Here is a 20,965-nt window from a genome sequence, read left to right as displayed (position 1 = left end):
TGATGCAAATAAAAATACATTGGCGCAGATAAAGGGCCATATGATCATAATTTTTTTCTTTTAAAAAACGGGTCAGTATCAATCCAAAAGAAGAGATCTCCTAGAGGTGTATTTTTTTTTTTTTTAACCACAAGGACGACTTATAGAATGAAAGCAAGGGGATTTATATTCTCTTGTTTACTCTAAGAACTTTCTGTCCTACTCATATGTGCAGCTCATCTGATAAAAGCTGGTCAGTTAAAGAAGTAAGCCTAACATATCACTTATTTAATTTGAGTAATTCAAGAAATGTAGGCTTGCCTTTTGTGTTGTTTTTAAATAAACACATTTCATTAAATGAAACTTTTCTAATCATGGGCTGATTATATGAACGTGTGATGACATCATAGGTAAGCTATGATAATGTCAGATAATAATGTCAAGTGCATTTTCTGCAACATGTTTCATTCCCGATTTTTTTTTTTCCTTCCCTCCCTGGAAGGGAATGATCTCATGACATATAATAGAAAACAACCTAAGTGTCAAAAGAAAACAAAATTAGTGAACTTTTGTCTGCAGCCATAGAAACGCGGATTAACTCATATTTTTCCAGAGGATGGAATGGAAACATTCTGCATGAGGGTATATAGTGTATTGTCTTCTCAGAATTTTCATTTGACAGGGATTTTAGAGTCTGTGATCTTAATTAAATCTCAACTAGCTGAAATAATGCATCTAAAGGCATGCAGTGTTGCGTAACCTCGCTCAGTTGGTAAACCATAAATCATCAGAAAGCTTATGATAGGAATGGTTGGTTTGAATTTTTTTTGTTGTTGTTTGCAGTTAAATGTACCTTAAAAACAAAACGCTCACCATTGCTGCCTTGTATTTACACGCTGTCAGGAGCTGTCACTTGAAAGATAAACTCTTTCATGACACTGACCAGTTCTGCAACTTTTCAGCCAGCCTCCACACAATTAAAAGATACAATGAAATTAAAATCCAGATTAATTAAAAGCAATGAAATTCCAGATTTATCTTGGTTAATTGTGGCAGGAGTGTGTTTGAGTTACTATGTTTCTGAGATAATCAGGAGACAATATTGTGACCAGCTTCTCAGCTTGAACTAAAATTTGAGTAAAATTGGAATTGGCGAAAAAGGAGGTTGGAGGGATTTATTTTATTATGTGGTTTAGCTGTAGATGAACATCAGTAAAGAGAAACTTAACACTAGGCTCTGAGTAACTGGCCAAATATCATAGCCAGTTAGAATCCCTTTCTGGTAGTTCTTTGATTTATAAGCAAGGGATAAGGCAGCACAGTTGACCAGAGAAGGTTGGAATAAATAAATACGTAAATTGCATCTGTGTGTGTTACATGTTAACATATGAATTCGGTGGCAAGGAATAATCATTAAGTAGCTCTTAAATAGTCCAGGTTTTACAGATTCTGCTAGAGCTTGTACATACTGCATTATTTACCTTTAGAGCCTTTTAATCAGCTGTTTTGAACTCCTGCAATTTTTGGTTCGTCTGTATTTCTAGTAGAAGAAGCTGTCTGCATATGAGAATTAGAGAAAGCTATCTTGTGATATATTGAATTTATACACCTTTGTACATAATGTTTCATATAAAGCTGGAATTATGTTGCTGATGAGCTGTAAATCTTTGGGGGCAAAGAAGGAGTGCAGCTTCATGTGTACCTCCCAGGCTAGATTTGGAGGTGGTCATAGCTCCCTAAGCTAAATGTGTTTTTGTTTGGTGAAAGGTTTCTTTTCTTGCAAGCAGCGTGATATTTCTGGACATTCATTTTAGTCATTCCGTAGTGTGCAAATACTCCCCCCCCCCCCATACATGGCATTCTACATTTAGCTTTATTTTCTTTCATTTAAAAAAAAAATTCAGGTACCTCTTAGTTTAAGATCCTCTGCACATGGTGGGGACTTGAATTGTCTGGAGAGAGCTAAACTGGGCCTCCACTTTAGGATTGTAGGAATAATCTTCTCTGAGTCCCTCTTCCAACCTGGCAGTTTGTTTGAAGAGAAATTAATTTGGAATGAGAAAAATGAATATTGAACACATGTACTGTACCTCACTTTCAAATCTGGTTAAAAGCACCTCATCAGTGACTGTGCGGGCTAAATGTTAGGGTGCACTTTTTAAGGATACCTTGGTATCATGTTTTAATTTTTAAGCTTTATCTTGCCCTTAAATCTAAAACATCATTGTTCAAATAACTGAGAACAAGGTAAATCAACAACATCAAAAAGGTCGGCTGCTGTGATTTCTCAAGGGCTTGTTATTTTGTACTTCCCAATTCTATTTGATGTCTTGACAAAACAAGATGACACAGGGGAGAATACATTAAATTTTGATTTTTTTCATCTAACCTGTTACAGCTGTGGCAGCTTAATTCCTTTTACTTTTTCCCGAAGATGGTTTTTTGCACAATTACTCTAATTGTCATACCACTTCCTGAGGTGGGTCCTCACGGGTTTCCCATTTGCCTTGATTGTACTAGGCATTTTTGAACATATTTTGACCTTTAACACGTGGGGAGCTTTTGGTTGGGCTTTGTCTTCATTAGAAATAAATCCATGAATGGTGAGATTGTCAAAGAAGCAACTGATGTTTTCTCATTAGAATCTAATTTGCACCCCTTAGCTTAACTGTGATGTATAAGGTGCAGGTGTCGGAAGCAGGCGTGAGAAAGTGCACAATTGGAGAAACTTAAGTTGTAACTCTGAAAAAGGGTGATTGCACAGCCAGTAAGGCCTTAAAACTTTGGAATGATGTAATTTTGGCCTACCTGCCTGTTTAAATCCCGTGATAGTCCTCCCCCCTCCATCTCATAATGCAGGAGGTGGGGCATACGGATTTGCAAATTTAGTTCTTGGTCTTAGAAAATTGTTTTATGGACAAAAGATAAAAATTTTACTTTTCTTCCTTGCACAGTATCCGTCAGTCCACAACTGTTTGTACAAACTGTATTCTTTTATTCTAATCATGTATGTATCTCAAATAGCACTGGTACAGTTACTGTCTGTTCTCACTATTTTTGAATAATGCTTCAATGTAAGAGAAGTTATTAAGCCCAGGCCCCTACCATTTCTCTTCAGGAGCTAAAGAACTGTGGATGGACTCTTTCCTGGGGTTCCTGCTTGGGATGGTGCACCCCCCCCCTCCTGTCTGCAGCCCTTAAAGATGACTTTTGTTGTTGTTAATATAAAATGTCATAGCAGGTTTGATTCCCGTACACTACTACATCGCTCCTACAGGAGAAAGGTTGAGGAAGGAAAGAAGAGGCATTTTCTCTTGATTTAAATAATAGTAATAATAGTTGCTAAGTTGACAAGATCAGTGCTTATTGGATGATTATTTTCATATGTAGCTTCCATTGTTTCCTGTATTTAACAGTCGCTAATGGGAGAAGTGATTTAATTTATGTAAACTTTACATTTTTATGCAAATGAATCTGATATTTATTAGAGCCAAAACAATTACGCTGGCACTTAGTGGAGTAACCTTGTATCCATGGGAAATGTTACAGGAGAGTAGTTGAGTTTCCACTAATGCCTCTGCTGTAAACAAATATGAATTTCTGCCACTTTTTAAGATTTAAAGACAAAAGAGACCTGAGAAGCTTTGCCAGAGATTGCTTATTAGGGATGATAACCTGAAATAACTCCTGATTGGCAGACAAGTCTTGGCCATACAATTCTTCCTGAAAGAAAGATAGCCTCTCTTGATAGAATGTAATAAACAAAATGATAAAAAATGAAATGCTAATTGCATTTTAAAGAGGTCTTTTTTTTTTCTAAAATTTTAATAGGTGGTTGTATTGTTACTGAGAGAACAGTTATGCTAATGACTGACTACTTAGATGATTTTGCATTAATATAATAACCATTACCTGCCTTAATGCTTTGTACAGTATTGTGGCAAAATAGCTAAGTCTAAAAGAGTTCTACAAAAAAAGCAGAATTCCATAATGAAACAGAATTATACTTTCCACATGAATAGCAGGCCTTTTTTTTTTATTTTTTGAAGACTGAAATATTATGTCAGAAATGTATTTTCTTTCCTCCATGATACAGCTACCTTGCATGGTATCTGTGTGTATGGTTGTTTTTTTTTTTTTTTTTTTCCTCTTCCTTTCTTTCTTTCTAAATACCATGGGGAATAGATAGAAGCTTCCAAACTTTTCTGTTTGCCAATATATCAGTTGTATCCTTTGGCTTATTAATTATGAAAAGTGATCTTTCTCAGAGGGGTAACGGTGCAGTATTTATTTTGTTTTACACAGGCTGTCATCTATGTGGTCTTATGAAATTTGGCATAGTTTTGGGGGTTTTTGGTTTTATTTTTTTAATGGAGCTACTTTCTTTGTTTGGTTTGGTGTTGGTGTTCTGGTGCCTTCTAATTTAATTTGTTTTGCTGTTGTTAATTAACAAACCAGGTAGCACTGCCTAACCTGGTCAGTTCTCATCCGTACACAGCCTGAAGTCTGGAAGGGACTCAAGTTTCCTGGGACATACGTGTGGTGAATAGCAGAGATTAAAATTAGTTTCTAAATTATTAATCCAGATTAATGGAAATAAAACAGTACTTAAATTTTTTTTGTCTTCTCATTTTCATTATTTGTACACATAGCAATTATGAGAAGATGCTGATTACAAAATTGATGTGTATTTACCCCGGACAGTATTTACTTGTCGTTAACGTGAGGGTAAAGAGAAAGAAAAAAATGATAGCATGTTATTTCCAGTATTTATATCGTGTCATCTCTCCTCCCACCCAATTCCTCCAATTGTCTCCTAGATTAGAAACGAGTATTGTTTCTATGGGCGTTTTTATTTGTTTGTTTGCTTTTTAGATATTTTTCCCCTCCCCATCACCTGCCTTTCCCCAGTGGGAGTAAAAGAAACTAACAAGGCATATTATTTTCATAGTCCTCTGGCCCGTTCAGATGATGGAAAGTCAATGTGAAGTAAAAGAAAACTGTATCAGGCAGAACTGACACAGCCGTGTCCGGGCTTTCACCAGCACTTGCTGATGCTAGGACGTCTTCCCAGTGACTGGTATTAAGGTAGTAGCAGGTCCATACTAGCAGCGTTCCGAGGGCCAGGCACAGCTGAATTTCTGCCATTCCCGCAGGTTCATGTGCACCTGGGATCGGCCACACCCAAATGGTATCAGTCAACAGTGTATCTATCGTGCTGCGTGTGTGTGTGTGTGTGTGTGTGTGTGTGTATGTGTTTAATTCACGATTTCCTCTTGAAACTCGACGAAAGAGTGTTGTTAACTGTGTGTGTGTGTGTGTGTGTTTTTTAAATTCAGTTTTGTATGCTAGCATTCTTTAAATGTCTGCCAGAAGTTTAATTTGAATTTCTGATCCCTGAAGGCAGCTAGACAGAATCATTCTAGTTCTTCATAAATTGCCTTCTATGATTCATTGTTAACTCATAAAACATACTCATTTCTATATTCTCAAACAGTTAAGGTAGTTACAGCATCAGGGATATAATTTTTTTTTGCACTATTTTTAAATTGTCATTTGAGAAAGAAATCAAGAATTAGTTTAAACTCCCAGTTAAGGCATGAGCCCCGTAGCACAGAAAAACATCAGAATTTATTGTTTTTATCTCAAGGAGAGTATGGTAAATGGCATAGAATCTGGGGGAAAAAAAGTTTGGTTTTGACTGAATACTCTCATAGAGGGGCCCATAAATAGTAGAACACTGTAGTTAAAAACTCACATGACTGTTTTAAATACTATTGATTTAAACCACTGGCTAGATTTTATGAATCAAAGTGTAATTTCTAAGCTTTGGCCATATTTCTCAATGCTAAAGCACTCTCTCTTGTGTGCCTTTAGCTGCTTTCCAGACATTCAACACAGGATTAAATGATAGTAGTTACAGTGATCAATAGGTTAAGACCGGTACAATCACTCTTGCCGCTAATGACCTCAGTAGTAATGGGCAATAAAGTGTGGGCTATAATAGCCTCTTGCTGGTACTGCACGCCCTTTGATTCCTAGTATTAGTAGGGACTAGCTACATGAAAAAGTTGGACGTTGGGAGTTAAGAGATGGGATACATTGGCTATATTTCTTAACTATTTAAAACCTCAAGCTATGCTCAGATTTCACCCCCCCCCCCACTCTTTTCTACGTCATAGTGATTTCTGGTCCGTTTGGATATGTTTGTTAAAGCCTTCCATAACCTATTTTCGAGACACGTCGGAGCAGAAACTGGGGAAATCTCAGTTTTATCACATTCATAATAAATTAAGCTCAAACCCACCTTTGAAAGGCTCACAAGCAAACTGGTGTGAAAATGTGGTTTCAGATAGTAAAAGCCAAGTTAAGGCTATCAGGATATAATAGCCCACTTCTGGTTATTCAGAGACCCGATCACCAGGCAGGAGGATTACTCAGGCTTCTTGCCTCTATCTCTCCTTTGGCTGTGCCTGCTGCTTTAGCATTTTATTACTCATCAGCACCTCCATCAAAATGTCCAAAGGGAAAAAGAAGAGGAGACTCAAGTTCATTTTACTGTTCAGTAACATGACTGCAAACATTGAATAAATAACCCTGGGAAAAGCACGTTTAACTATTGGCTGTATGTAAGGGTTTATGTCAGTCCTGTGTCTGTATATGTCAGTTCTTTTTATTTTTTTTTAACTTTTAAAATCAATTTTATTGAACTATAATTTACATACAGTAAAATGCACTCAGTACAGTTGGAAGAATTTGGCAGTTGAGTACATTTGTGTGCCTACCACCCCAGTCAAGATAGATGGCATTTCCATCAGCCCCAAAACTTCTCTTGTGCCCCTTTCAAACATAGGCTTTCCATAGTTCTTTTAAAAATTGTGAGACCAAGAGACAGATTATTCCTATGATGACTCCTGTTATAACACTGTTAATTTCATGTCCATCACCAGTTTCGATCTTACACCACCCTATTCCTGTCTGTTTTCCTGTTCATCACCATCAGAAATTTGGCCCAAGAATATTTATATTGTACGTCATCCAAGAAACGCAGAGGAAAAAAGAAACCTTAAACATGGTTCTTTTGTTTGCTTAATCAAACCTGCCTGTGTGATGATGCAACTCTCAAGGAAAAGTAAACTTCTATTGTGATATGTTGGCTTTAGCAGCTCACAAGATAGTGATTGGCACTCAATACATTTTGAAAAATTCAAAAAGTTTCTTGTGTGTGAAGACAAAGTAGACTAATTGGAATTAATTTGTAGATGGTTAGATGTTTTAATAATGCCTTCTTGTGTTTGCCCTAGATTGAAGGCAAGTTCACTGTTCTAATCATTGGTGATATTTCGTGCTGCAGAGTAGCTTTTTAAAAGGATAATTTATCCATTCATATACATCTGTCCCTTTTTGCATATAAAAATATTCAGACATACCCATCTGTTTTAAATTACAGTGTATCTACATCTACACTTAAAAGGCCACTGTAATAGGAAGAATTTGTTGATGACCTTCCAGAGTTAGGTGAATGAAATTTTTCAAAGGTTCTAGCTCATGTTTTCCAAACAAGGCAAAACTTGCACATAAACATCCCCTCGCACAAAACATGCCCACAACAACAGTGAAGGATGTTCACTGTACGTGAATCTGACCTTCAGGAACCATTTTTAGTTCATCAAAATTAGTGATGCTGAGAAATCGGGACATCAGTGCATAATGACTGTGAAATTAGGAATGAGAGCTCGCTATGCAAATGACAGGACAAATCATGTGAAAAAGTCAAGATAAACTGCGTATTAAGACATTATGTTACATAAAATTAATACTGCATTTCTCCCTTTTGCTTACTGCTCCCCTGAAAGATTTTTTTTAATTCTTTTATCTTCTGATCAGCTATTGTCTGCCAGATTTTTTTTTTAAGTGGCACACAGGCAAAGTGCAAAACATGTTATTACCTTTTATTGTAATACATGAGATGACAGGAGATCCTTTTTAACAAAGTATATCCTTTACTGCTTCTAGCTTCTTGCTGTCACATGTTTGATTAGAAACCAAAGAAAAGTAAGATGCTTAAATATTACTGTTAGAAGACATACAGGTTTTGTCTTTTCTTTCATTGTTTTTTTTTTTTTTTTCCTTTCCTTTTTATTTGGGGGGGGGGGCGATTTTTCATGAAATAGTCTTCTTGTATTACGGGGACTGACAAAATGGTTCTCATGTAGTCTGCAAATTAAACACAAGTACAGTGATTATTTTGAATAGCTAAATTACATTCTAGAAAGCTTGCAGAATTCATAGCATTGTCATTAGGTATCCGCTTGAATACAATTTGTGTAACCTTGGCCAAGACAGCCTGTCATTTTAATGTCAGTGTTTTATCTGAACAAGACATCATCCTTTCAGATACAGTGTGCAGGTTCCTTGCAAAGATGCCCGTGCAGAAACGTGTTAACAGTTGCAAATATGAAATGCTATCAAGTTCATCACTGTAGCTGTTTGTCACAGAAATGTCATGGAAAGCAGCTTTTAATGGTATCACACGGAATATGAAAGAATGGAGACATCTGTATGCCGGGTGAATAAGGAAGGGTAAAAGGCATCATAGGAAAGGTCTGTGTTGAAGTTTGCAAGGTGTGTCCAGGGTTCAGTTACCCACAAGACAAAGCGTTCATTGACTGTCCTTAACATCACTGTCCACGCAGTCAGTGGATCATATCAGCTCCCACTGAGAAGGCACCGATTCCCATTTGCCTTCTTCCCTGAAACAAAATTCGAGTCTGTATGAAACTTCCCGCAGCTGAATTGTCACCAGAGACTCTTACTAAACTGACATCGTTCTCACGGAACCCCAGGTAGCATCTGTTAAGCCTTGACTCCTTGTCCGCTTGCAAGACTGGTCTGCACGCCCGTCAGTGCTGCGAGGTCTTCTTGTGCTTTTCTTCATTTCACGTAAAGTCCGTAATCGATGAAATAGGATCGGTTGCCCCGTCCCCTCTAGAGAAACACCCTGTACGTGGGAAACCGGTCGGTTCTTGAAGCAGGCTCGTGACAGTCTGCCGTTGACCCCGGAAGGCTGAGTGCTGCGTGCGCGCCATTTCCTGGCTTCCTATTTATCCTTCATTAACGTTCTAGGTTCCCGTGTCAGTGGCTATGATGACACCTCAAGTTATCACTCCCCAGCAAATGCAGCAGATCCTGCAGCAACAGGTGCTGAGCCCTCAGCAGCTCCAGGTCCTCCTCCAGCAGCAGCAGGCCCTCATGCTCCAACAGGTAACCGCCCATCCTCCTCCTCGCAGGGCCGGTGACTCCATCCGCCCCTCCCTGCCCCTGATCAGTTCCTCTTCCCAGTGAAGGAAAAGCAGAGCAGGGTGGCTGGGGCAGGACTCAGGGAGCAGGTCGGACCCCTGAATAATCGATTTTAGTTTGCATCCCGGAAAGGGAGGGACCCCGCCTGAAGTGACGGGGTGGGGGTTGGGGGGTCGGGTCCCGGAGAGTCCCCGCCGGACTGAGATCAGGGCTGTAATTGGACTCGATAAGACTTAGATGGCTTGAGGCTCTTGTGTGTGGTAAGCCCAGGGGCTTGTAAATGGAGGGAGCCGAAGCAAAATGGGGAGCACGTTTAACCGTGACCGCTCTCGAAGTCCCCGTGTCAACTCAGAAGCTCACACAAGTTTTACTCTCAGACATACGGAGGCGTCGCAGAGTTGGTTCCTTTGAAGGGGCAGGGTTCTCTTGACTTCGGTGATGTGTGCTGAGGCAGACATGCGCTTCCGGCGGCCATTGTGCCCCGGGGCCCTGATACTCAGCCTTCACGGACACCTGAACCCAAGAGATGAGATTCAGAAGTAGAGAGACCCAAGTTGCTGAGCTGAGGTGGTGGGGACAGGAGGCAGAGGAAGCTGCTCACGCTGTTGGCACAGACGCCGTGACCAGCCCACCACCCCGGCCGGCCCCATTCATCCAGAGAGCATGCGCACGTTGCACAGTAGCGATCCGCCAGGCTCTCTCCCCGCAAGGGCACTCTGGCTTTGTTGTACAACCAAAGGTCATCCCTTGCTTTATTTTAATTAGTTTGTGTAGAAAAAGGTATGTTTTTCACCAGTTCATTTTGGAGATTACTTTTCAAACAATGATGCCAGGAATAGTCAGCGTGCGCTGAAATTTACTGTCGCGTTTCAAGCTAAAGGTCAGGCCGTTACAGATAAAAGGATGCTATTTTTCAAATCACAGTTGTGGATGGCACCGAAAGGGACAGTGGGCTGGCGCTACCCTCTGTTACTTACCGCCCTCTCTTTCCTTTGTAGCAGCAGCTTCAAGAGTTTTATAAAAAACAACAGGAACAGTTGCAGCTTCAACTTTTACAACAACAACATGCTGGAAAACAGCCTAAAGAGGTACCGACAATACATATTTTACTTTCAAACCACAGATCCCGGAGGACGATCTAGTGGCTATTAAACTGTCATTCATCTTTTAAATGATTGCACAACTGAGCTATCGGTTCTCAGCTTTCAGGCCGAGAGTTAGTGTCCTGTTCTTTCCGAGATTTCTCTGGGTTCCGCTTGCTTGCTGCCCCAGGCTTGATGCTGGCACTGCGGCGGGTGCCCCACTGGGGAGCGCCGGGAAGCGGGATGGCGGGCAGAACCTTCGAGGCTCCTTTGGCAGACTGGTGGAGCCGCGGGCCGAGTTGGACCTGTGGGGCAAGTGCAGCGCGTTCAGCACAGTTTTACCTAGACACACACCTGACATTTTCCCCAGCTCAGGGAGCTTGGGTGTGTGGGGATGGCCCTTTCCTTTGCAAGAGTAAGCTCTTGTGAGGTTGGACAAACAGTAAAGTTAGAGCAAGAATCAGCATTCCTGTCTATGTTCGTTTAACTTCTTCTCACAAGTGACATGCATATGGCAATCGCTCCGGGCAGGTAGGAGACGGTGTGAGTTACAGGGAAGGGTCCTCTGAGCTCGGATGACTGGCGCATCACGAAAGCGCATCACCATGGCTCCTCCGTGCACAGCAATGTGTGAGAGCACGCCCGCAGTCCTTGCATGGGCCGTACCACCCCGCGAGGTGACAGTGTTAGCTCCGTAAGCGGTAAGGCCTTCCCAGGGAGGGTTTCCGTGTCTAACCTTCCCAGTTCCATGTCGGTGAAGGCCAGGCGAGGAGCCTCAGTGTGCATGTGTGCCTTATCGTGACATCTTCCTACGGATTCCAGAGTTATCCGATGTAACTTGGCCTCCTCACGTTCTTACAACGGACTGGAACTCTTTTCACCTGTTCACCTTGGGGATGACACAGTTGGGAGTTTGGAAAACAGACAGCTCACTGTCCAGTTTAACAGCTTCTTCGCTGGCCCTAAGCAAGCAGCCCCTTCCGTTAGCTTGGCGGGAGCCTTACACGGCGACTCTCCACATCCCTGCCCCTCACGTGAGTGTGAATGCCGGGCAGCACTGATTTTCCACCCTGGGAATGACGCACACATTCTTCCTTGGCCGGCTCCTCCCTCAGCATCAGTTGGGTACTTTATCCATGCCCTGCCAAGTTTTCACCCTGGAGTCCTGTTCAGCAGCCTGGATGTAAACCCCCGCAGAGTAGGGGCAGTTTGGGGGTGAAGGGGAGGAGGTGTTTCAATGAAAACGCGGACACAGCCTAAGTACAGTGGCACGCTACCGGGCGCTGCTCTAATAAAAAAGGGAACAGATTAAAAAGTGTCTAAAATGTAAATCTAAAGGACTAACAGTAATTAAAATGGAAATGGCACAGGGAGGGAAGGCATGTAATTGTGAGATATCACTGTGCAGAAGGCTCTCAGCTTTGTTTTGCTGGCTGTTTTTCTAATTCAGTAGGGCTTACTCATCAGTGGCAGTTCAATGCGCGTTAATGACTCTGGGATTGCAGGCATCACTCTGGACAAAGAAATGATTATTGTGCGGTCAAAAGAAGTTCAAAGACAAGAAGGGAATTTCAGTTTTTTCCTTAGAGATCCACATTCAAGAGCATATAAATTAAGCCAAATGTTAAAAACCACAGTCTGAAAGCTGACTTCAAAGTCACAACTCTCTAATTAATGAACTGCGAGCTTCAGTTTGGACAAGTTGTGGTTTGATGCGCCCATAAATCAACATGACAGGCCTGTTTCACAGTCTCAGACAGTGCTTGTCATTGAGTCACATCAGATGTAAACACAGCAGAAAAAAGAAGGGATATGAAGGAGGTGCAATTGATCAACAGAATTGGTAAAAACCCACTTTTGAAGCACATTATGCATGATCACAGGAAATGGTTACAGCCTCAAGAGGTTTCCCCTTCTGCTGTTGCTTTTTTGAATCCGATTTCTAACAGCCTTCAAAAGGGAGAATAAGAATTATGGAGTTTCTCCCCTGTGGCTCGCAGGCAATAACCCCCTGTTGTTATTTTGTGCTTCTTTCTTTTCAAAGGCATCAAAATTTAGTTTTTTAAAGATCTTTAACTCTATATTTGAAGACAAACAAAAAAGGGCTGCCACTGTCATTCTTATCAGTTACCAGGGATTGTGTTTTTTCTTTCTGTTGCCACTTCTTATTAACCTCTTATTTGGTCTGTTAGACATAGTTTGGAATGCACGTCTGCACGCTGAGAGAACATGAAAGTTCAGATGAGCTCAGAGGGCAGATAAAGAAATGTGAAGGCGAAAGTTACACAGCAGAAGGAAGGATAAAAGTTAACTCGCCCAAATTGCTGCTGTCAGCAAGGGGGGGCGTCTCGGCACACAATTAGGATGGTGGTGTCCGAGTCTGGAAAGGGAGCCCGGGAGAGAAGGGAGAACTCTGGACCAGAACGAGGAGGAGGTGAGACCTTGTAGTAGCCTTTTCACCATCTGTAGGACAGGAGCTTTGCTGTGGTCCCATTTTTGTCATGCGCTCCCAAGGCGAACGTGATACAAGACATGGGTCGTCTTCACATCCCGAGGGGTAGGCAGACCGGCGGGCGGGTCTCCTTGGATCCCCCTGTGTGTGTTGGTGGTGCCCCTGGAGTTGGCCGACAGCTTTTGTAACCACGATGAAGAGACCCTTATTTTCCCGAGGTAAGGGGGCAGTCTCCTGAAATGCCGATCCAGGTGGTGGTCCTTTTGTGCTACAGTCAAATGGAGTCACATGGTAGCAATTTCAGGATGTGGACTGGTGGTTATGATTTTAACAAGGTTTGAGCTTGGATGTTGACAGATGGAACAAGTATATTAATTTACTGAATCCCCAGTCATTAGTGGCTCATAATTTTGAATCGTCAGCCCCCGCCGCCGCCACCCTTTTCCCCTTTTTGATGACCTCTGCAGTAAGACACTTGATCCCGAGCCAGAACAATGTATCTTTACTCAACTTTTTTCTAAAGTTGCCTCGAGATGTTTCCTCGAGAAAGTTAGGCTCCCCATGGAGTTAGTTAGACCTAAGACCTTCTTAGGAGACGACCTTCTCTAGCCCCATACAGCTTCTTAAGTGACTGCCCGTTAATATTTGACAGAACGGGTATGGAAAATTGAAGGCAGAATTAATTTTAAGTCAGGCTACCAAAAAAAAAAAAAAAAAAAAAAAATCCCATCCTGTGCGGGTGAGGTAGGCTCGGTTGATTGTTTTAAAAGGGCCGTTTGTCCGGGCAGTTATGACAGTTTATGTTAGGCAGCAGGGAGGAGCCGAAGAAAGGAAAACAGACCTTTGACTGCAGCTCTAGGGAGGGGATCTGAAATGCAAGGTTTATCAGGGCATTTTAGCATTTTAACACTGACTACTGACCTGTCCAGGGGACTGCGTGGAGACCTTTTTTGTGTGCATTCAATTGTGAGAAGTAAACAAACTGGCTCGTATCCTGTGTTTGGTAACTGGGTGGGGAGCACAGTTTGGCAACCAGTGTTGCTTTTAAATTCTTTCTTTGGACAATGGGCCTTGTATACTTTTATATCCTGGCTTTTCAAACGTGGACAGCTTTCATGAGCTTTTCCTAGGGATGGCCACAGAGACAACAGAAAAGCCATCAGTCATTTTATATAAATACAAAATTTTTAAACATTTCATTTACAGTAAGACAGGAAACACTCTCCGCAAACTCCAGCACCCCCTCTCCATTATTTTTGACTTCAAGAAGAGCTGGTTCCTCGATCTTTTATTGTGTATCCATGTTGTTTTTTTCTCTTCCTTCCTCCTCCTCCTTTTTTTTTTAAGTGTCATGAATTAATATCTGTTGAAGAAGTGAAAAAATCATTTTGACACGAATATAACTATCATTGGGTTTTACATTAATGTGATAACTTGGGAAGGGGTGAAAACAATTGGATCATTTTATGCATGCTGTTCATAAAATGAAAACACTGGCTTTTCATTTAAATGTATTTAAATTTTTGTTGTTAGTGGTATAGAATTTGTTTTTTGGAGTGAAACTCAATTAACTTTCTCAGTGGCACGGTAGTAAGTCTGAAATTGGTTGCTAATATGAGAATGACGGTTTTTACTGCAAAATAAACTGCATGGAGACCGAAAGGAAACCACCATTTTTCTCTTCCTTTGAACTTTTGCATCAGAAGGTCTTGATGCACATAGCATTTTATGGATGTATCAGATCAAGGTCATGTGTTAGGTTAAGTGAATGCAGTTGTTTGTAAAGTATAGTTATTAGAACCTCTGAAAGGGTTGTGTAGTCCCTCCTAGTTGCGAAAGTCTCCCTGATGTTCTGAATGATACTCAGAATTAGGAAGGAAAACGGACCTTGTTCTTTTCTCTAAGAACCTTTTTCTTGGGCCACAGTTTGGGAAGGGTTAAGGCTGCTTTCATAATTGTTAGCCATAATGTGGCTAAGACCTCCACCTCGATTTGATTCCTAGTAGATTAAGGATATTAGATAATTTCCTTCTATTTATTGTACTACTGCGCTGTATTATCTTTCTATCACTCAGATAATTACTGAGGAAATCTACATTAATTTTTTTTGGCTGGAGCGAGGCCTGCTAAACACAGGAATGATGTATTGATGTTTTACACAACAAAAGTTTTCCTCCTGTCATTGTCCGATCAACAAAAAGATATTTATCATACCGTAAAGCCCCTTCTTTTCAAGAACAAAGCGGGGCGGGTGAAGCAGGACAGGGGAGCTGACCTGGGGGTTTCTGAAACTCAAGCCAAGTGAAGGCATCTGAAGCTTAAAGTGTCCTTCATATTAAACACTCACAGTGGAGTACGATGTTGTTTGCTAAATTATGAATGTGTGTAATTAAAATCTAGTGGCTGTTTCTATGAAAGATTTACAATGTTATTTCATCGTTTGTCATGGCTAATTAACAATATTAGATGAAGTTTTTCTTCTTCAAAGGTCTGAGTTTTTCTCATTTATTTATGTCAGGAGTGATAAACAGAGTACTTAAAAGCTGCCGGTGCAGGCAAGAGGAAACCTGCTTGTTATTCTATACCCCCCCAAGGTTCAGGGTTCAAATCCCTGCAGACTGGAATGGTGCATTCCTTCTCTGTAGTGGGAGTGATTGAACATTGGAGAGTCTGGAAGTTCACATCTCGACTCTAAAAACTCAGGACTTTCTAACTGTAGGTTTTCAAAAGCTGACTGGACCAACAGAGTATATTTCTGGGCCCCAGGCAGCAGAAAGGGAATGCCTCCAGCATCCCCCCCACCCTCCCCATTCTCCTCAAACGTCATGGGTGCTGTCCTTTGTTTTGTTTTGTTTTGAATTTTTTAATGTTTATCATCATTTATTTTTGAGACAGAGCATGAGCGGGGGAGGGGCAGAGAGAGAGAAGGAGACACAGAATCCGAAACAGGCTCCAGGCTCCGAGCTGTCAGCACAGAGCCCGACGCGGGGCTCGAACTCATGAGGCGTGAGGTCATGCCTTGAGCCGAAGTCGGATGTTTAACTGACCGAGCCACCCAGGCGCCCCGGGTGCTGTCCTTTTTGCACCAGCCTGGACGCTGAGCCCTCCGCCAGCCCCCAGTAAGCCTCGGGCTTTGGCCGTGGCAGCGTGTTGTGAGACACCCACACTTGGAAACTTCCCCGGGAAGCGGCCGTCTCATCTTTTCCTTCCTGGTCTCTTACAGCAGCAGCAGGTGGCTACCCAGCAGTTGGCTTTTCAGCAGCAGCTTCTACAGATGCAGCAGTTACAGCAGCAGCACCTCCTGTCTCTGCAGCGCCAAGGCCTTCTCACAATTCAGCCCGGGCAGCCCGCCCTTCCCCTGCAGCCCCTCGCGCAAGGTAAGCCTCCGTGAGCCGGCCCTGAGCCTGGCGGCGCGGCCCCGCGAAGACCGTGGGGCAGAGGTGGGGCCGTCCGTTGGGACAGTCCGGTTAGCTCATCGGTGGGGAGACGGTCCACCTGCAGCAAGCGTGTGCTGACTTCAGAGAAAAGGCTGCGTGAGGTCACCAGGATGAAGGGCTTGTTGGTGGCAGCTTGAAGACCTGGGGTGGTCTGATGCTGAGCGGTAGCAGAGGAATCCCACTGTGGCGCCTTCTTGGGGTACAAGAAAGCGGCGCCACCTTGACGTAGCATTTTAATCAGGTCCAGCGTTGTCGGCTTGGAATCACGAATGAATTTTCTTGAAGGCTCTTGTTAGCCACGTTGAGGTGTATTTTATGTCCTGTAACTTGTTCTGTTTGAAAGCTTAGAAGTGCTTCCTTAAATGCCACTTTTTAATTGCTAGGGATAAATCCAGGTTTATTTTTCGATCAGCGATCCAGATGCATCTCTTTGGTTGGGTTTTCTTTTTTTCATTGCTTATTTGCTTTCGTCTCTTGGTTGTTTTTTGTTTATTTATTTTTGAGAGAGAGAGAGAGAGAGACAGAGAGAATGTGTGCAAGCAAGGGAGAGGCAGAGAGAGAGAGGGAGACAGGCTAGGAAGCGGGCTCCGTGCTGAGAGGGGAGAGCCCGACATGGAACTCGAACTCACAGACCGTGAGATCACGACCTGAGAGCCAAGGTCGGACGCTTCACTGAGCCACGGAGGCGCCCCACGTCTGTTGGTTTTTGAGCAAGTTCAGTTCTGCGCTCATCAGAACAGCTAGCATATCTAGCTCTTCTCTTCAAAAGCTAGAGTTCCTTGAAAATGAACAAGATTTGATGGGTTTCAAAATTTCTTTTGAAAAGCCATTGATGTGTTATTACAGTGGGTGTTGAACATCAGAAACAGATGAGGATTCTAGCCATTTTAGGACATCGTCATGGTTTAAGCAGCTCATGGACATGTGTAATATGAATGCAAGTGGATTATTCAGAGGCAGAAAGAAGGAAAAGTATGGAAGGAAAGAAAGTATCCTGCCATGTTTTGAAATACCAATCCCCCGTCTTGTGCACGTTTCAGTTGCCCGCTCAGGGCCCCCAGGCTTTGTAATTCTAAAGGCTTGGATGTACATGTTTGAGCCTTAAAGACTAGTAGCTAATTTTGGTCAAGTCTTAGATTCATTTACCTTCTGAAGAGGGTTGAAAATGGGGAACCTCCTTCACCCTTCATGGTGATTAAGACCTGCTCATTTGTTCAGTAACTTTAGATGTCATGTGAAGCCAGTGAGGCATGTCTACATTTGAATCTTTCTCAAGTCAACCACACCCAACTTCTGTTCCTTCCGGGGTTTTTTGTTTTTGTTTATGTTTTCAGTGCTGAAACTGGGCTTTTCCCTCTCATGTCCCTCTTGGCCCTCCTCCCCTTTTTGCCATTACTGCCCAACTACTGGGTACATGATCAGCATCTCCAGCGGCTGTCAAAATAGAAGATTTGGTAACCGAGCAATACAAGGGGCGAGGAAAGGACACATCGCCTAATGCATTTTTGTGCTTGCAAAATGTTACAACGTGCATTAATTACACCTTCGGGTTTATAGTTGGAAACATTGCAGGCTGTTCTGACACACCCACTGGACTCAGGCTTCAACCTCTCATCTTTTCCCACCGCTCCTATACTATTAAGTTTGCTCACTAAGGTTCATTGTTATAGTACATCAGTTAAGCTGTCCAAAAGAGGGCAATTGGGCAGTGACAAGACAAGCTCATGTGTAATGTGAAAGAAATGAATGTGGTGATGCATGAAGTGTAATCTCTGCAGTAACATATCAGAGACACCAGTAGGTAATTCACTAGTCATGGCATTGATTGATATGCTTAGCAGTCTGCTAGAACTATTAGCCCCTGCACCATTAGGAAGAAGCGTATTTAAAATCTAAGGGGTGCCCTTATGTGTGCCCAAGATACGTAAATGTAAATCCAGTATTTCTGGAGTCCTGTTCTGGCAGTGAAGTGAGAGCTACCATTGTCATTGCCATCTTTTGTGGAATCCGGAGCCTGGTTTTGTCTCTCCTACCCCGTCGCCCAAAGTGGCTTGAGAATTCAGTCATGTTGGACTACAACACAATTTTTTTTTTATCAGAGACATGATGGCTTAAAACTGATGTCATTATGAGGTTTAAATCAACTTTCTGCTTGCTTGAACATGGTCACCTGGGTATGGATGTACAAGGACAAAAAAAGGTTGATCAACTGTTTGTCTTTGAGCCAGTGATACCTGGGGTTGTAAAATTGAGTTCCACGAGCAGTAATCTGTCAACTGTCCCCACAACATACATTTTTTAAGCCTGTGTCTGCATTTTCTTTTATAATGAAGGGGTCGGTTGTCCTGGAAAAAGAAATGTAGTAAGGCACAGAGGTTATGTGTTACAAATGCCAGTAGTGGCCACTTTGTGATGCAGTCACCAAGGTTCTTTTACATACCTGCTCATGGCCTTGGCTAAGTCACCTTAAACATGTATAAATATGAAAGTATGAATAGACAGTAATATTTCAAAGGCCTTTTTTTTTTTTTTTTTGCCTGAAGGCATTATGTTATGAAATGGAAGGACGTTTTTGTTGTTTTTAAGAGTACTCTAGAGTCTTCTCCGGTTTATATAATGAGCACATGGGCTTTTCTCTCTGATTTCTTGAAGCATCTGAACCCACCCACCCCACCCCAGAATCAGTAATTCCATATAGAAGTATATTTTCATTATTATTCCCACCTTTGAATTTTTAAAATGGGAACTGTAGATTACATGGTTGGTATATATACCTATAATGAATTTAACGTGGTACCATTATTCCTTTCTACCACATTGGAAATATGTGTGATGCTTTTTGGAAAATTGATAACCCTTTAGTCTGATGAGTGACTAGCTTGCCTTTTATCTGTCTTAATTCTATCATGAGATCCCAGCTGTCAAATAGCAGCATCCTCCTGTAGATAGTACGCACTGAAGTAACAGTTTAACCTCACGAACAAGGTGTAGCATTGATGGAGGAGAGTGATTTGACTGCCTCTCTGTAGATCAGATGAGGATGTTCTTAAACATAATTATCACAGTCAAATTTGACCCCGAAGTATGCCTGTTGTCAGTGAGTTGCTGTTTTATTTACCATTTCCCCCTGTGAGTGATGAAACGCATTTGCCAGCCCACTGGAATAAAAGGAAAGTGGAATAACATTAATGTACTTTTAGGTGTAACAAGTGTAACAAGACATTTGCCTTTGTCTTTATTGGCTGGATAAACAGCTCGCTGTTCGAAGAACTTCAAAGTTCCGCTTTTCTTGGAGGGAAAGTGTTAACGCAGTTGTTCGAAACCGTCTTCTTCCATTTTTTTCACCTCCCGTGCAGCTGACCCAGAAATCAATTAGTTTGAGTTGAAAAATAGGCGGCTTGTTCTTTTCATGTGTATTTACTCCCCGGAAAATAAAAATAGGTGTTGACTTGTGTGGCTTTCTATCAATATGCTATCATCCACAGACAAGCCCATTCACTCTTGTTTCCATTGAGTAAACAGTGGTCGGAGGGTCAGCCATATTCACAGGTAATTGTTGGTGTGCGGACATCAGTGGCAGGCCTGTTAGCTACAAACACATCCCACATGTCACTTCGGAAGGTGTTTGAAAATAATAGCCCAGATGCAGCAGGACCGGACGCGGGATTGTGTAGTGACCTTTCCCTTTGTTTAATTTGCCTCCGAGGCTTAATTTCAGGGGACAAGTAATAATTGAATATGCCTAATAACTAAATGCTCATTTGGGACAAAATCCATCAAAATATAATTGGCATTTGATTTTTATGAAGGGAGAAGAAAACCGAGTTGGCTGTCGAGGATGCGTTCTAAGAATATCTGACCACTTAATGTATCATTGGAAGCCTCCTTTTATAATATATATTAATTGCAAATACTTGAGCATTTGAACATTTTCGTGGAGAACCGTTAGGAGAGACCAACTGTTTTTGTTAACGCTCCTCTCAGAAAGGCGGGGAAGGTTATTGGTCTGCTGTGCAATAATTTACTCCTCTTTGATATGCAAACGATCCACGGTGAATATAAAAAAATCCTATCAGACTCATTTCACAGTTCTTAACCACTCGGATTCTCTGGAGTCCATTGCCTCATTAGACCAGTGCTCTCCAATGCTAGCATAATTAAAATCTTTAACAGTTTAGCAAAGTAAAGATGTTTGGCTGATCACGTTGAGATGATTATCTATCCATTGTATTCTAAATGACAAAAATAAATTAAATTTAGACCTTGGCATTTTTTATTATGTGTTTCAAATGAATATAATGCACACAGCCTTCTTTTTTAATTCAATACCTTAGGTTTGGTAAGAAACACGCCTGTTTCGGGTGCTTCTATATAGTCAGAAAATGGCAGGCTTTCTAGAATAGCTGTGTTACAGTTGATTGAAACAATGAACTGCAGTCCAGACATCCAGTTCTAATGTGGAATTGCCTTATGCTGTACAGGGTTTACGATTTCCTTTCGCTGTCCTTTAGAAGGAACTGCTGTTTTTTGTTTGTTGGTGTCGTGAGCTACCATGTAGAATCTTTTTCTTCTCTGCCTGTATGCACTAGCATATGCATTGAGGTGGGATTTGGAAATCCTGGGCTGTAGAGGCATGCCTCTAAATAAAAATCATGAGGCCATGATAGCGAGATCGACGTACTGATTCTGTCTCCTCTTGGGGAAGATACAGGTTG

The 20,965-nt window shown here is 41.8% G+C and overlaps 1 protein-coding gene across 9 annotated transcripts in view; it reads left to right on the top strand.

Moving 5' to 3' along the window:
* The window catches only part of FOXP1 (forkhead box P1), a 507,364-nt gene that overhangs the window by 401,569 nt on the left and 84,830 nt on the right, over positions 1-20,965 (top strand). For 7 of the 9 annotated variants that reach the window (XM_045493547.1, XM_045493545.1, XM_045493543.1 and 4 more), the window contains 3 exons: positions 9,106-9,243; positions 10,278-10,367; positions 16,037-16,190. In XM_045493547.1, the coding sequence (XP_045349503.1) occupies positions 9,106-9,243; positions 10,278-10,367; positions 16,037-16,190 (382 nt within the window). The remainder of the gene's footprint in view (positions 1-9,105; positions 9,244-10,277; positions 10,368-16,036; positions 16,191-20,965) is intronic. The other 2 variants (XM_045493544.1, XM_045493550.1) reach the window with 1 other exon arrangement.

The sequence above is a fragment of the Leopardus geoffroyi genome, chromosome A2 (genome assembly GCF_018350155.1).
Source record: "Leopardus geoffroyi isolate Oge1 chromosome A2, O.geoffroyi_Oge1_pat1.0, whole genome shotgun sequence".
NCBI classification, from domain to species: domain Eukaryota; kingdom Metazoa; phylum Chordata; class Mammalia; order Carnivora; family Felidae; genus Leopardus; species Leopardus geoffroyi.
Note: the sequence above shows the minus strand (reverse complement) of the source record. Positions and strands in the feature narration are given on the sequence as shown.